General features: G+C 38.8%; 1 protein-coding gene across 1 annotated transcript in view; it reads right to left on the bottom strand.

Moving 5' to 3' along the window:
• The window catches only part of ulk4 (unc-51 like kinase 4), a 76936-nt gene that overhangs the window by 55757 nt on the left and 3063 nt on the right, over window positions 1-18116 (bottom strand). Inside the window, exons 9-18 of the mRNA XM_070835041.1 lie at window positions 17702-17951; window positions 17078-17147; window positions 16667-16733; window positions 16339-16425; window positions 15938-15998; window positions 15572-15795; window positions 14905-14951; window positions 14188-14266; window positions 8335-8442; window positions 3376-3459 (exon numbers count right to left, since the gene is read on the bottom strand). Coding sequence (XP_070691142.1) covers window positions 3376-3459; window positions 8335-8442; window positions 14188-14266; window positions 14905-14951; window positions 15572-15795; window positions 15938-15998; window positions 16339-16425; window positions 16667-16733; window positions 17078-17147; window positions 17702-17951 — 1077 coding nt within the window. The remainder of the gene's footprint in view (window positions 1-3375; window positions 3460-8334; window positions 8443-14187; window positions 14267-14904; window positions 14952-15571; window positions 15796-15937; window positions 15999-16338; window positions 16426-16666; window positions 16734-17077; window positions 17148-17701; window positions 17952-18116) is intronic.

Raw genomic sequence — 18116 nt, 5'->3', positions numbered from 1 at the left:
TGAACCATCAGATCTAACAAACACTGTGTCATATTAGGAAGTATGTAAAAGTTAAAAAGGGAGAGCATAATAAAGTTTGAAATGACAAAAGGTCGACATGCAAAGATGTCAAGTGGTTAAAAGCTCAGAAACTCACGTGTTGCGAAGTCATCTGCTCATAATTCTGATTTTTCATGGTAAACATATTCCACTGCATTCTCATAAGTTAATGCTAAACTTAGGACAATATTGCGCACCTTGACCTCAAGCAGATATTTTCACTGCGGGTGAATTTTATTAGATGTTAAAAAAAATTGTTTTCACTCGTAAAGCTGATATGGCAATATGGCAATGCAAACATTCACCACTCTCTAAGAGTTCAGTTAATTAGCTGGTTGGACTTGATGTCTGTATGCTACACTCCTTAACAGGGCTCACAAAGGGAGTGTGCTTCCTATTCAGCAAGTGTGTCCCAGAAAAGGGTCAGGGCCAAATACTGAGCATCCAGATAAAAAAATAGGTTGCCAATACACATACATAAATACATTATCTATATATAATTATCAAGTTATTGAGATGGGGTAGAAAAACCTGTAACGTATTGAAAATATTAAATATAAATAATGATAATGCAGATTTCTTTTTAGTCACAATAGACAGAGTGACCCTGCATTGGTGCAAATCATGGTAGGAACTTGACTCCTCATTTCACAGACATGTCTGATGTATAATCTCACAAGCTGTCACAACTCGAGACATATCTTTGCAAAAGCTATTTAAGGAAAACAATCCAATGCTGATTTCATTTCATAATCGGAATATATTCAGATCATTGCTCACCAAATAGAGGCTTGGTAGATAGAGGACAAAGGCATCACTTTGTTGAGGTAAATGAACAATGAACAGGAGGCCAGCGATGGCAATGATGACAACATTGCCATTGTTGATAATCTATTTAAGATGAGCCTCAAGTTGAGTGGGAAGTCAACCCACCTGTGGAAGCAGCTGGAGGATCCAGGATGAGGTCAAGAGAGGATGATTATGATGGTGATGGTGATGGTGATGGTGACGAGAAGAGCAGCAAGCAATTCAGATGGGGCTAAATGACTGACTGCAGTCGCTGGTAACTCACGACAGTTGCTGAACTGTAATTTAAATTTTGGCTGCACTCTCTCTGCCATTCTTGTGTGACTGGCTTGATAGCTTTAGCCTTGTGGAAGGCTCCTATCATGTGCAATGGGTGCACTAGTACTGTGCGTGCAGGTAAGATGGTATGTAGGTAGACAGGTGCCCAGTCATGAGTTTATTAGAGGCCTGTAACAGCCACAGACAATGGATATTTTCTTTTTCAAACCATTTTCTTAACTGATTGCTGTCAGGCTGTTAGAAGAATTTGAACCAATACAACAAAAAATGCTTCAAGAGAGTTGCAGACCCTGCCTTTAATTCATTGTAGACATGTGATGTTTTTAACAATAAGTTTAGTTTTACATGGTTTTACATCAAAATGTGTAAAGCTGAGTGCTTCCGTATCCCATCGTGTTCTTCTTTGTAGTGTTCTTACATGGTGAGCCATTGCTGCTGAATAACAGAAAATTTGGTGGGTGGTGAGGCTGATATACAGTGAACAGCTTTAGGGAGAGAGGGAGATGGATGGTTGGATGTTGTTTTGTCTCTGAGGCAGGAGGGGGTCTTACTGTGGTGGCCCACTATAGCTGAATGAATACAGATGAAACTCTGGTCTGCACAGTTGTCAGCCACTACCTACTGTTGCTTCATTACCACTGGGAGTGTAGTGGGGGGTAGATGAACAGTGGAGGGGTGTGTGTGACAGGAGCAGGAGAGGGGTTGAGGGGAGGAGAGAGGAGGTTGACTTATTTATCATTATTGAGCTGTGAGAGTAGGCTGACGGAAGCACACACACACTCTCACACAGCCTTAGGGACCAGACACTCATCCCCGGACCCAACCTGCCTCCCTCTCTTTCCATCTCTTTCTCTCACCCTATTCTCCCCTTTCTCTCTCTCTCTCTCTCTCTCTCTCTCTCCCCGAATGGCTGTTTTTCCAGTGGATGCACAAGTATATTTACTATTATATTAGAGAGCTGTCTAAATAGTCTAACTTTGTCTCATGGGCATTACATTTCCTGAAGTTAACAAGGTGGTCACACTATACTATAGTTTACTATACTTCCACAGTCAGTTATATAGTTATACTGTTGAAATATAACGATATCATTCCAAATGGAGACACACCATATATTTGTGACACATTACAGGAAGAAGTTTCAGGACTCAGTCACAGACAAATGTTGTGGTAGACAGTTGTAAGACAGAAATTGATGCGTTACAATTGTAACGCATCAACTTCTGCAACATTCTTCTTCTGTTTCCTGTCTCTGATAATTGGCTATGAGAACAACATAAAGGAAAACCTAAATTTGACTATGGAATTTGCATGAAACTTCAGTGCCCATAAAAACAACAGACCTGTAATTGTTTAAATAACCAGTGACTGCTTTGTGTGCTCCTTATTTCAGCTAATTACAGCTGTCTGCGTCAGCATGCTATCTATGTTAGCCAATAATTAACAAGAGATTGGAGTACAGAAATACAGAGAACGACTGAGAGCAAACAGAAAAGCATTAATACCTTCATAGATGTGCTTCACATTCTAATTGATGAGGAAAGAAGGAATCACAGACACTTATTGTTGAAGTTAAGAAATAAGTGTCCAAACCAGTATAAAACTAAGTCAATCTCTACGCATTATTAGCATGATGCCAACATTGATGAATAATCTCCACATTTCTAAATAAATTTTAGGACAAAGTTTTATCACTGGAGACATACGTGTCATTTTTAATATACCATATGTGTCATTTAATTATACCAACCAAAATCATAATTTACCTTTTTTAAGGTAGACTTATATAGGAGGGGAAGCATAGATAAATTAAAAAAGTGAAAAATATAGGAGACATAGAAGAGAATAAAAAAGCCAAAAAGCCAGCAAAAAGAAAAGAGTTACAATATCTATATTTCTGCTTGTGTTTTTGCTCCATCTACTGTATGTGCGTGTCTGGAGGGTCCTAATTGCTGCTGAGGTCAGGCTGCTGAGCAGTAAAGGGCTGTGTTTGATGCAGGTAAGAGTGTGTGTGCGTGCATATGTGTGTGACTGCTCTGCATGCCCTTGACTTGCAGCTGGCAAACAACGCTTTAGGCCCCCACAGCTGCCTCATCATTACTGTTCACAGGGATCCCCTGCCACACACACACACACACACACACACACACACACACACTCGCAGGCACACACAGCGAGAGAGACTTAGTCACAGCTACACAGGCACAGACACAAAAACAGACACACGCAGACATACACAGAGACACTCACCCCTTCCCGCAGGCTCCTCATTAAGCCAGTGTAGGCGGCAGCGGGAACGAACCACAGTCCCTCTGGGGAGCCTCTCTTCTCCTCCTGATAGAGAGACATAGAAAAGACAGGGAGAAAGGGTGAGAGGAGAGAGGAGGGGGTTACCGAAGGGAGGGGGCGGGGGCAGTGGAGGAGTAGAGTGGGAGTGAGAGAAAGGCACAGAGATAACATGGAGGAGATGCAAGCAGAGTGAGGAAAAGGGCAAGAAAGGGCCAAGTTGGGGAGGGGAGAAGGGAGCAAGAGGAGCCATGACATCTTGATTACTCGGTTAGCATGTCTGTGTGAGAACATGCTTGAACAGTTTGAATTCAAATGATTTTTCTTCCTTCAAAATATTGATTTTAGTTAGAAACATAGTATGTGTGAGCATTACACATAATGCTGTCTTTGATTTTGCTTGTTTGAGAACTCAGTCATCTCTCAGTTTCACATTAAAACAAGTAGAAAAAAGAGAAATTAAACTTCCATAGTCCGAAAGTTTTAAAGGGAAACTTTGCAACTTCTTTACATAGAGAATCAGTGTTGATGGTAAATGTAGTCCATTGAAGTAAAAAATACCTCAGTGCGTGCTATATTGACTGAGAAAGCTGCGTTCTCCTGTTTCCTGTTCACAGAGCCATGCCAGCAGTGCCTACATATACCTTGATGGATTGCGCAGAAGCTTCTCACTCCCAACCCCCAAGTCCTCTTCGCTCCGCGCACTCTGAGTTAGCCTCACCCACAGATAGCTCAAAAACAAGACTCCACAAAATTACATCAATGACTCAAATGACAGTGTTCATGACCAGAAAGTACAATGGATTTTGCAGCGGGAGAAGTCAGTTTTCAATAGCACACACTGAGGTATGTATTGCTTCAAATGAATATATTTCCCAACAACACTGACTCGTCAATCACAAAAAATGTGACAAAAATTCCCTTTACTTTAAAGGTCACAGAGCTGCAATAACAAGTATTTTCATTATCAATTCATCTTTCAACTACTTTAACAAAAAACAGAAAATAGAGAAACATGCCCACCACAATTTCTAAGAGGCCAAGGTGATTCACCCACAGTCTAAAGATATTTAATTTACAATCACCTGAAACTGAGAAAAGAAGCAAATTCTCACATTTGACATGCTGGAACTAGACAACCTTGGCATTTTTGCTTGATAAATAACTTAAAAGATGATTTCTCAAAATTGTTAATTCATTTTTTGCCATTTGTCTCTTCAATCATTCATCTGAAAATAATGGGTATGTAGTCCTTGTCCAAACACAATACACTGTATATACAATATTTTATACCAGCACTGTGGTGCATTCCAAAAAATCTGATTATTTCATCCAATATTTTTTTATTCCTCTATTGCTGTAGTTTTTTCATGACACAATGCCCTATTCCGTTGCTACTGTTTGGGGCTCTAGGCTGTATCTAACCTTGAGGATAAAGACAGCACTGGAGGCTATAGCTAATCGTTGTCATTGACTGCAGAAGAAGAGAGGAGCAAAGCAGGTGATTTTACCTGGGGACAAGTAAAGGGCCATTCCACATTACTCAAATAAAACACTTTCTTCTGCCGTTAAACAGGCAAGGTGATTCCACCTGTCAGCACGAGTTCACTTCCTGTTTTCATTAGAACTAGTTGTAATAAGAATAGGAGCTACAGCTGATGGTGTTCAAACAACAAACATAATTGTCTATTACTGTACTCAGTGAAAGGTTTCAACATCATGCAAATAATGACTCCAAGAATTTAATTAGTGTGACCCGTTTTCTGTGTTCATGTACTATTTAAGGAAAAAAATTCACCATACGTTACTATACTCATCATACGGGAATAGTCTGATAACTTTTTCATTTTAACCTTGAAGCTATCAATCCTATAAAAGTTCATGTTTCTGTGGTATTTGTCAGTGTTGAAAGTTGTATCTAACCTTGAGGATAGAGACAGCTATGCAGCTAATCATTGACACTGACCAGAAACCCCACCAGACAGCCAACCTGCAGGCCCACCAGGGACTCTTAAAAGACTCAGCACAAATCAAACAACTACTGGGTTTTTGGAGCCATCAATTCTTTGGCTGGCGCTGCTGGAGAAACATTAAATTCTCAAGTCAACTGAATTAAGGGGTAGGTCTGAGTCAGAAACCCACACTGCGGTAAAAGTTGTGCAAATAATTGTCAGCCAAAACACAAAAACAGCTCTTCAATGTAATGACACCAAGCAGGTAGCCTCACAAAAAGAAGTTACCACAAACCTCTAACTAATCACTTACAATGCTTAACACACCTTGCCTGTAAGTTAAGCAAAGCAAGTTCGCCTCCACTCATAGTTACAACATTTCCTGTTGTAAGTGCTCTCTAATCTTGACAATAGAGCCAGAGCCTAAATCAAAAAACAGCCAGAGCCTAAATTAAAAAACAGCCAGTGCCTAAATTAAAAAACAGAAAACAGGCACCACAGCAAATCAATGTCACTGAAAGAAGCAACCAGCAAAAGCATCCAGTGTGCTCAGGGAATATGTACCTGTACATAGACACACACAAGAAGACTCAAGGCTGTAATCACTGAATATGTATGTCTATTTGATATTTTAGTTTTTTAAGTTAGCACAAAATTCTGAAGATCTATTTCCTCTATTCAGGGATACTGAGCATAGAATGATGTTGTCAAATAATGAATTTTAGACTACAACATAACAAAATGTGAAAAAAATGAAGGCGTATGAAAACTTTCTAAATGCCCTGTATATTTAGTTCATAGTAGGACATAGCCATCTGTGGTTCCTAGAGCTCTTCCAAGGACATGTTTTGGCAGCATATCAACAATACAGTCACAGGCAAGTCCATGAAAATATCTACAAACAAGTAAAAGCAACTTTTACTGTCTATTCTAAAAATAATAGCAGGGACAGTGACTGTGCAATATAAGTCAAGTGAGCTTTTCTTCAGTGTTTCAGTTACAGCTTTCTGTATAACTTCTAATTGTATTACAGAAGTTGTGTAGCCTTCTTGTTACAAAAGTATGCAGTTGTTTCTCTGCAGCAGGGAGAGAAAAGAGAGGCCAGATATTTTGGATTGTCTTAAAGCGAAATTATGCTGTTGCCTTTACTCCTGGTTTATAAATATATCTAATGGTTCACAGCAGTTATCAATACAGTGAGGTAAGTCCTCCATTACTCCTCAATTAAATCCTCATTTACTCTAGTATACCTAAGCACCACCCCTATTGTGTTAGAGCATGTTGTGAAGGGAACAGATAAACACTGCCAAATTAGCTTTTGTTTAGCTTTTTTTTTTTTTACTGTAATAACTGACAAACATTTACACTTTTAAGGTGCCGTTCAAAAAGTGACTCTGACCTCTGACGGGGGTACAGGCATCAGTTAATTATCACGTTATTACTTGTTAGGAACACACTGGCATGGATGGAAAAACAGCAGGTCCTTCAGGAGCTGAAAAGTCGATTTATTAAGAGCTTCTACAGGGCGCTGATGAGATTTTCCATGGCTTCAGGAGAGTAATAAGTGTAATCAGGCCAAGTGATTGATTTTTGAAGGTTATCCATCAGTCGTGTAAATAAAAATCTAACACTTAATCGACTTGCCTGGCTAGATTGAGGTTAACCAGAAATAAATTGGGATCACCTTTTCTAATGAAGTCATACAAGGCCTCCTCCACTTGTTCTCTTGTAATTTTCAGGGCTGGGGGTCAATTCGCTCTCAATTCAATTTAGCCAGCATGCAAATTTAAACTCCATTACCTAATGACAGACCACTCAGTTTCATTCATTTAACTCAAGATTGGCATTTCTCACTGAAGTAATAAGAAAATGTCTTTTGATCTTTTTTTTTTTTGCATCTGGCATTAGTGTCGTGCTCAATTGACTTTGACTCATTACCTCAAAAGAAAGCAGTCACCCCACATGAATTACTTTGAGAGACTGTTGGGAAAAGAGAAACTTTTCACAATCCACAGTTAAAATACAACCTCTTAGGGGCATCCTGAGGGTCTGCAAGTGTAAGGTGCATACTACATGAACACAATGTTATGGGCTAGTTTGTTTTAAGTGTGGTTTGCACATAATTTGTACAGCAAATTAAAAGTGAGCAACTTTGCAGCTCATCAGCCTACTATTGGTTGAGGTTGTAATTTATAAGCAGGCAGGAGCACATGGATCATTAGATTCATTGTTTTTCTCACAGCATGTAATAAAAGCAGTCAATCAATGATCTTAATAACTTTATCCATTACCAGGTATGTAGTAGTAGGCCTCAGCAATATTGAGAATACTAGTTTGACATTTAATTAATGACCCTGAGCACACTACACAGTGTTAATTACATCAAAATGTTTGATTGAAATCACCATCCACCACCAGTCACCATTGATTTCTTCTAGTGTTGTCAGCTTAAGGGACTTACAAAATGAAAAATGCTAAATTCAATACCTTAATTAGATTTAACAAACAGGGAATAATGGCACAGTGAGTGACTCAGTGGATAAATGCTACAGAGGCTAGAGAATTGTTCCCATTCTCTCCACGCTGATAGTTGAACTTTCATTTGGTTTTTTTTTATGACTGCAAATTAATTTAGCATTGGTGGTTCTTTTTTGTCTTCACGTCTGCATTTCCCTGCATATTTAGTTTGACTTCCCTACTACAGTCAGGGGGATTTTTATAAAGGCTAATGGTCAAAGACTTATATAAAATAACACAAATTTCACCCTGTCTAATATAACAAAACCAGAGAAATAACCTAAAAAGAGATGGAAAAAATATTTTTTAGCCGAAAATATGCAAATAGTGCAGCCATTTCTTACTTATATAGTGACTTTGGATATTAGTGAGTTTGCTTTAGATAAATTAACTGCACTATCTTTGTCTCTCTATATCCCTCTCTGCATATTGGCTTCTGTTATGCAGCGTTTACCTGAGAGGCGATGAGATAGAGGAACTCCCCGAGTGGTGGCAGCAGGAACTGCTTTATCTTAGTATTCCTCATGTTCTCTCGCAGCAGGTCTGTTAGTGTGGACACAGCCTAGAAAGAAAGAAGTCAATAGCATAAAAAGATTTATAGGTATCAGTTCTTATAAAAGGTAGATGGTACTCCTTCATGTGTAGTCTCAAAAGATAACAGGACTTGACAAACTGAGATAAACTCCTATAAATCTGTCATCTATCTAATATGTGGTTCCAAATATGATTACAATTTGACTTAAACATTCTTCACACATCTCTGTCAAACTTGTACTGAGTGCTGAAAAATATGATTAAATCTCCATAACCCATAATTCCAGTCCACATCTCCCCACCATCCATACACTTGAATGGGTTTGTTGGATTTGTTATGACAGGATAAAGCATGTTTCTGTCATGATGACGGGAAAATTATTGAACGGTCAGCCATCATGTCTGTGCTCGACCATGGAGTCATTTACTATCATATTGCTCATTCCACATTAAAACAACGTTTTTCCCATTTCAATACAGGAGATGTATATTGTGCTCATCACTGTGAAGTATATGAAAAACTAGAATGGTTCTCACTAGCAACAACAAGAAAGCTTCCATCTGTCATTTTTAATATAAAGATCTCATGCAAAAGCTGCATCAGTATACATCACTTAAATGTAACACCACTGCTCACCTAACCAGATCTCAGGCCGGTATAACTTTTAGGTAAACACTGAACTAGGAGATGCTGCCTACCTCTTCTTTACACCTATTAAATTGAATGAATTACAGAGGATTTTATAACTTGTATGTCTCATCCTATTGTCTGATTTTATGCATTTCTCCTCGTTTATTGTCTGGTTTTGTCTGGCGATGTTTCCTTTTCTTCCTAGCTGCTGTACTCAGGGCTCTCTTGTAAAAGAGACCTTGAATTCAATGCGACCACCTGATTAAATAAAAGTTATATGACTCCTTTGTAATAAATTATATCTATGACCCACAGATATAAGCAGATGTTTTTCGGTTCTCTGTCAGCCTGTTCTGTATCCATCTTCACCTTTTGCTTGGCTCAGGCAAGGTCTCATCATTAGTCAATGGTAGAAAATGTTCAGTGTGCAGAAAATATAAAAACTATTGGGATGAATACTTTTGCATATGACCAAAAATGTCATAAAGGTGAGTGAGAGGTACGTATGTAAACACAAGGATACACAAGTATACAAATTCATGCAATCATATGCACTTGTAGGAAATGCGCACACAGATACAGTTAAGCATATGCAGAGACAGCGTTGCAGGCTGACTGCTTCCTGGCATTAGCATTAGTGCAAGCTTCCTCCTCTGTGATCTGATGCAAGTTCTGCCTCACTCCCTATATCTCCTTCTCTCTTTTTTTCATTTTCCATCTCTCTTAATTCTCCATCTCTTCTTCCTTTATTATTTGTTTTCTCTACTTCTGTCTTTTCTTTCTGCTTTACTTGTTTGAATTGCCATCTATGTATGTATCACGTACCTCTCCCTACATCTTTCTCTCACACTTGCTTTCACTGTCTCTCACCTTCTATCTCTCTTTCTCTGTCATTGTAGGGTGAGATGTGGTAACAGTCTGTTTGTCATATTCTCTCTCAACATATTCTCCTCTTTCCAAGTTATTCTTTCCTTTTATTTTTGCCCAAGAACTGTGGCGTATCCTCATGCTGAGCCATTGATGAGGATGATACAGTTTGCCACTGGAATCCTGAGTCGGTCTGAACATTATTGATAATACTTTGATAACAGGAGGAAGCCAATATGTTTTAGTTGACCACATCCAAATGTATTTATACAAAAACTACAAATTCATACCATGTTTCTTCAACATTAACGTGTAACGTGTATGTAAAATAAATGCTCTTGGTTTTCTGACTCTTTCCAATATTAATGCTCTGAGTTCTTCTCCCTCAGTCCCTTCCTGAGTTGAATCAGCCAGTAACATAAATGGCTGTGGAGTTGAGATTCTGCTTTGTGTTGGAAACTGGTCACACCGCTGCTCTCAGGCAGAGGGTGCTGAGAGGCACCACTGTGCAACGAGGCAGTGTGGAAAAGCAAACATACACATACACATACACATACACATATACACACACACACACACACCTATTTTTCCCTCCACAACATTTTATCACCATCTCAGACTAATATTACCTCAGATCAAATAATTCACAGAAAGGCACACAAGGAAACAGAGGTATATGAACTTAATTAACATGCATAAACAATGCCCATATAACGGCACAGGGTATAAAAAGATATCCCAACACAGCAAGCTCAAGTTTTGCACATGAGCAGTTACTGTGTGCCTACTCTTGGGACAACCAGATATGTAAAGAAAGAATACAGAGAACAGGTTGGTGGATTATCGGTCCTTTAGAGAGCGAACTGCACTGCACTGACTTTACAACCAATATAACGCTTCTGTTTAGGTGAGAGAACGGACTGGCGTATAAAGCAGTTTTGCAGCATTGCGGTCAGAGGTAACACTCTTACCTTCAAGCACTCCCACTTCCACCAAAATTTCATTAAATTTCTAAATTTACATGGTGTCTTCTTACTGAGATATCCCAAAATCAACAGTTACAAAATGTACATGCGTTCAGTGTATGACATGCCAAATGTAATAACATCAAATGCTTGGCTCAAATATGCATAACAAATACATGGATTATATTTAAACATTTTTGTTAGTGAGTAAAACACCTAGTTTAAGAGATATTGGATGTAGATTTGTACAGGCTCTAAGAGTCCTCAACAAATTTCTCCAGGAATCAAGACTGCTATATTTTATTTTATATATATAAGTGTAGGAATCTATACTTTAATGTAGATTTTAAATTATTATTATTATTATTATTATTATCAAAATTAGTTGTCAAATATTGACACAACACAAGTGGTTCAAGCTTTCATCTTTTCCTTGCAAGAGGTATTCACAAATGCCTTGAGTAGTGTCTTCCTGGAGCCAATGCCCCCTGAATGTGTGTTCCCAAAGATTGCTGTGAGCATTTAGAAAGCGTTAAGACTCCATATCCCCATGAAACACCCTGCACAGTGGAAGCTTTACCGGCTAAACCGCTGTAAGAGCCACAGAAAACTTTATAAGTCATGATAAGTGAAGGGGAAAATCATATCTAGTTGGTTTTGAAAGCACAGGTTCCCTATGTCGCATAAGAAAGCAGCAAGCTTTGACAATAACATTACAACATTAACCAAGAAAATGTTATTCTTCTTTAATTCTAATCGAGGAGGGTGGAGGACAAAGACAGACAGACTGAAGAGAGAGAAAAGAGAAAGCAGACAGACAGACCGAAAGGAAGAGAGTAAGACAGACAGAGAAAACAACAGACAGGAGTGTGTGTGTTGGGGGGGGGGTAATCGAAGCATATAGCAGTTACCATGGTAACTAAGCCCAGCCCTGACACTCCAATCAGCAGGACTGCAGCAGGAGAACCCCTGCTGAGAACACACACACACACACACACACACACACACACACACACTGAAATGCAAGTATGTGCTGTTTTATTGGTCATCTGTTACCATCACTATAACATAACAACAAACAGAAAACATTTGCATGCACACACACTCACACACATAAATAGAAAACAGAACAACACAGACACAGAAAACTACATACGCCGGACCCCTGCTGAGCGCACACACAAGCATGTCTTAAAAAAGCCCATGTGCACTTATAAACATACACGTGCACACACACGCACACACAGAGACCCCTGCTGAGTAGATGGACACACACATGGTCATAGGCACAGACAGACGGACCCACAGGCACAAACGTACAGCTTTGTCCTTTTCTTAACAATTTGTCATCCTACGGTTGCAGCAGGGAGGTAAAAAGGGTAGCGGAAAAAATGTTCCGCCATTTGTCTTTAACAACAAGCGCACCGAAAAAACACTGCTATGCCACAGTCGGCCATTTTGTAAATCGCCGTGACGACTCAGTTGCAATAAAGTGTCAGAACAAGTGGAGAAAGAGGGAGGAAAAAGACAAACCAGGAAAGGGAGCGGATGTTGGATCACAGCTACTGTAGCCAGAATGGATTTCATTCTAGAATAAATAGATGTGATCGAGCAGACGAAGACACAAAGGAGTAGAGAAGGTAGAAAAAAAAGACAGGAAAAGGGTGTTAAGTTCTGTTCAGGATGAAAGGATCAAATAGGGGAGAGACGCTCCAGATCTCACCTCCATACAAAACTGCTTTTACGTTGAATTAGTTCAGCACCGCTCTGTTTAAACGTGTTTGAGTGTGTGTGTGTGTGTGTGTGTGTTGAGGGGGGACTCAGTAAAGTATCTGAATTGCCTGTGAGTGTTTCTGTCTAACGAAATTTGTATGTAGACAAGTGTGTCCTTCTACTTTACAGCACCTCTTTAACAAGATTATAGGTACTATGAATCTTCATGAAGGTGATAATGTAATGTTTGTTGAAACTGTTTTAGAGAGGTGTTCGACTGTGGGATCATTTTGGAGGCTGTAGTTTGTGGTGATGTTGAATTGAACTGCGTTAAACTGAAGGGTATTAATTGTGTTAACACCGTTACTAACAGCACCATAAAAACTGATTATAACCTTTATGAAGGTAGGATTTATTACTTACTGTTGTATTATTCAGCATATTCTATGTAAATATTTACAAACCAGCTGTAATGTTGTCTTTCTGATTTTCCATACTGTAATTCTAATGTGTTGGTCTATTCTGTGCACACAATATCTATTCTGTCTATCTGTCCTTTAATATATTTAAATAAAAACAAATAATCTGCAAGATCAATGTGCAAATGAAAACCAAAACATCTGCAAACGCAATAAAAACCAGCCATTACTTATATAGTTATCAGAAAAGTAACAGTTACATCACAGCCACTACCACTTCTAATTAAACAGCAATCTAAAACATATTTTACCACACTGTATGATAAAACAAACATTTAGCTAGCAAGATCTGTTTGTGTGAGACTGTGTGTGTGAGAGAGAGAAAGAGAGTGAGAGAGAGAGTGTAAAAAGAGAGTTGCCAGTGAAAGACCAGCTGGTTGTTGAGGCTGTTGATGATCGAACGTCTAGTAGGTTTTTAATGCCACCTGCTGGTACACACTAGTACTATAAAGTTTAAGCAGACAGAACATGTGTTTCCTTCCACATTTTGTTTTAGGACAGATGTTCCCCTTCAATTCTGACTAGAACTTATGATTACTGGTGGCGTGGTGGTATGCCCCTACACAGAACAAAAGCAGGAGTAACATCCAAACAAAAATTGCACAACTATAAAATTACACCAAAAAAAATGTAGACGTGCACAGCAACACTGAGCAGAACTTACTGTAGATAAAGACACAATTATGAATACACTTTACAGTACTGCATTCATTGTTAATATGTTTTATGTGTATTCTTATGCATATACATGCATTCATACTTTCTGTTAGATCCTGCTGGTATGTGCTGCCACCTCAAGATCCAAACTGGTACTGCAGCTGTTAAGGTACATAATGTTTTGCAAAGGTTTGGGAACTCCTGTTTATAGTTTGTTAATGAACACTTAAATTTGCCTTTGAGCCCTGACCTTGTTTGTTTTATGCTTTTTCTACCGCATCGTCTCAAAGCAAGTTCTGTCCCAAAGAAATATTGTAACTCCAGTCTGAATGCAACACTTGCTGTGGAAACAATATAAAACTTTCCCATGTCCATAACAACACAATGTGTGTGTGTGTGTGTGTGTGTGTGTGTGTGTGTGTGTGTGTGTGTGTGTGTGTGTGTGTGTGTGCGCTCCAGACCTCAGAAATAGGACTGTCCTCTTGGAGCTCTGTACAATGCAGTGCAAGTAGACCCATCACTCTGAGAACCTTGCTCCGTCTGGAAAACAAATTTTTTTTCAATTAATAAAAATGTTTTGCATATCAATACAGGACTATCCAAGTAAAGATTTTCTAACATTACAATTCTAAATTCGACCGTGATAAAAATGGGGGAAAAAAAGTAAGGAAACAGAGGATTTCAGTCTCCTGCTTATGTCTAAAGCTTGTAACCACCAAACCAAAAACAAAAGAACACTATAATGGTGTTTTAGCTTTCACTGACCACGCTCTATGTTGGTTTTAATAGCAGTAACTTGGACACACAGTTCCCATAGAACTGGGGCACACTGAGGACACACTCTTAGAGGTTTGCTGTCCTTTAAGTGCTGATCTGCCTCTGATGTTTGTTATTTGATAAGTGTTTTTTTCACCCAACAGTCTTTCTATCATAGTAAGATGGGTTCACATCATATCTTCTATTGTGTCTATTGTCTGTTCTATTGTGTCACTTGCATTCAAGGTATCTGAGTCCCAATAGCTTGTAGTTAGCTTGTAGCAGCTCCACCAATGATTATTTTATTTTGTATTTTTACTGTGTATTGGTAGGAATCACTTCTACAACATTATCGCAAATTTAAAAAGGTACACAATCATGCTCCCTAGTGTATAGAAAGAATACACACATAATGTACTCACACATCCCAATTAGGAGCTTGTCGTAATTGGTGGGTCAACACTGGAAGCTGAATGAAGGAGGGAAAAGATCAGAGACAGACACAGAGAGAAAGAAGAAAAACAAACAAGATTAGGAACCCAATCAGTAAGAAATTCTGATATTTGACAGCAAAACGTGGGTTTTAGATTAATTAGGACTTTAAGTTAGCTTGTTCCAATTTGCTAACACTTGAGTACAACACTTGTGTTTTGTTACAACTAAATTAGAAATGTATACATGTTCTCAGGTATTTCATGTTCAAAGTCAGATGAAAGGGAAGTCCTTTTATAACCATGAATAATTCTGTGGGACAATGTCCTTGCACTTATGACTCCCACTTGACTAATGACTAGCTGGGAGCAAAAGCAAGAACTTCACATATGTTACATCTTTCTGGTGAAGTTCTTTTCTGACAGGTAAAAACACATGAGTAACAAATGTGTCATATTGGAAGCACAGGGATAATCTATTATTGCATATCTTAGAGTTTACAAAATACATACTATATTAAAACTTAGCTGAGAGCCACAAGCTCTGGTCTGTGGTCCAAAATATTCCCTCAAAGAGCAAAATTATGTGGTAAAACCAGACAATAGTGATACAACAGTGTTTACACCGCATTTGTTTGGGTTTTTCTTTCTTTTGTACCAGTGTTGAGTTGAGCAGCATGTTAGCAATAACTTTATGTCCAGCCACACAGCAGAGGTAGCAAAGCAGGTTGAGTCTGCAGCGAGTGGCTGTGTAGGGAGCAGGAGCAGCGGAGGACGAGATGGGGGAGAGAAGAGCTGAGGGATTCTGTTCTCCAAGGGATGAACAGAGCTGTAAGAGGAAGACAGTCCACTCTTCATCGCTCAGGGACTGCAGCTTCTCAACTAGAGGACAGGAGAAAAAGTAAGCCTCAAGACAGATTGAGGCCAATGACCATGCACTTCGTATATCCTCTGTATATTCTGCAGGACATTGATTAAATCTCATTTGATACTGACTTGAAAAAAAACAAATATATCACAGTACCTGAATAAGCTGGTACACAAAGGGTTTTAGAATCGAATCGCACAGGAGGGCTCTTAAGAATCTAGTAAATAGTAAGAGAAAACCACATATTAAGCCTCAATATGAGCCATCATCATTTCATATCACAATACCCATTTGACTATTTTTGCTTACTTCCTTGTAACCAAGTTTTCGGTAAATTCAATATGCAAGCATTTTCATTAATGTAGCATATTAAAAACATTTGAAATCCCATTTCAGTAATATTATTGTTAATTTAAATGAATTGTAAGATGATGTTATAATATAACATGACCATCAGGTAAGGCTCCTCACAAGGACACGTGCTTAAGAGTCAGATCTGTTATAAGTACCTGAAAACACTGAAATAGCCTGTGTCTGCTAATATTGCATGTCTGTACCTTTGGGTTGTCCATGATTGGGGTGACGGTCAGTTCAGAGTCAGTATGGAGGACAGCTTTCACACTAGATGTGATGTCAGTACGCACCTAGGAGGACGGAAGAGGACAGAGAGAAGAGCGGCAAACTCAAACTCAGCAGAAGATGAGTGAAGTGTTTACCTGGCACAACAGCTGGTGGAAGCACAGGATAACATGCCTACCTCTAATTGAAAATATTGAAGTCTAAATTCGAGTAGTATGATGTAGCATGTTATGTTACTAACATTCACATTAACCAATCTGCTGTTTACATGTTCTTACAGATTTCAAAGTATATGTTGGGAGTAACCTGAGGAGCAGGGGCCTGGGTCGAAGAGTCTGACGCACTGCAGCTTCGCCTAGAGTTGGCACAAGAATTAGAAAAACAACAGGAAGGGAATATCAAAATATATCACTAGAATATATATCGCTAGCTACATATGGCTGACAGTTGGACATATGTACACAAAGAATACATTCCCTGCAGCTTAACTGGTAGGGCAAGGTATTGCTGCGGATAGATTTGCGAGTACAACTGGGGCAACTCATTCTAATATTATGCTTCATGCTATTTTCCCATAGAGTATTTGAAGTGTTTTGATGGAGAACTATATTATATTATATTTTGTTAGTTTACTTGTTGAAACAGGTAGACAACCCTGGCTAAGCAGGTACAACCTTGTAACCCTGGAAAAACAGGTGAACAATCTGAAGTAAATACCTGAGCAGAAAAATGGCCTCAGTGTTATCCTCATCCACACCACTCTTTGGCCTGAGCTCTGATACGTTTTCTGGAGGAGGAGAAAACACACAAGATATTAAAACAGATTTTTTTGGGATACATTGTGACACATATGTCTGTGACATGCCAAGTAAAGGTGAAAGATGGGGCAAATTTTAATCAGGGATGAGATTTGCACAATAGCAGCTATAGCAAACAGTGGAAAAAAACAAATGTTTGCAGTTGAGGGGAAACAATAGGACAGAACAAAAAAAAGTCTTATCTAGAAGACCATATTCATACAACTGCTATGATGAAACAGAACAAGTTGGTAAATGAATGAAAACTAAACTAAACATGCATTGTTGATGCAGTAAAAGTTTGCTGATGTGTCTGTCCTTCCAATAATATAAAGTTTCAAGTCTCAATGCTGCTGCTGAGTAACATGCAGAGAATAGTGGTTGCTTACCATAAATACAATAATTAAAGTATATAAAATAAATAAAGTATATGAATTAGTAAACCTTCATATTAACCTCCTTTTACAAAGCCAATTATCCAACTCCCATGTCTTACTAAAAACAAAGAAACATAATTAAACACAGACATCAGGAAATGTGTTACCTAGTGTGAATGACTTATTGGGATGCAATGTATGACACATCTGCTGGACCTCAGTTAGTTTGGGGTCATGCTCTGTGTTTGCCTCCCCCTGTCCTCCTCTCTCCTTTCCCACCTCCCTTTCCAAACCATGGCTGTTCTTTAGGGCTCCAAAGTTGGTTTGTCTGACAGCTTGTTGGCAATCAGTCCTTTGGTCAGACAGTCTGTCAGTTGTTGCAGTTGTTGTCTGTGATGAGATTAAATCCTTGGAAAGCTTGTCTGCCTCTCTGTGTATTGAAAAAAAAAACCACATACTAACACAAACTGTTTAACTGAGAGGAAACTGAAAATGCTGCATGTAAAGTGTTTTACTTAAATTTGGTCATTCTGTATCATATATTGAATTGCATCATATTGGAACGTGTGTCAATTATTTTGG

The sequence above is a fragment of the Pempheris klunzingeri genome, chromosome 8 (assembly GCF_042242105.1).
Source record: "Pempheris klunzingeri isolate RE-2024b chromosome 8, fPemKlu1.hap1, whole genome shotgun sequence".
In the NCBI taxonomy this organism is placed as follows: Eukaryota; Metazoa; Chordata; class Actinopteri; order Acropomatiformes; family Pempheridae; genus Pempheris; species Pempheris klunzingeri.
The sequence above is the reverse complement of the archived record's forward strand: the minus strand, read 5'-3'. Positions and strand labels throughout refer to the sequence as shown.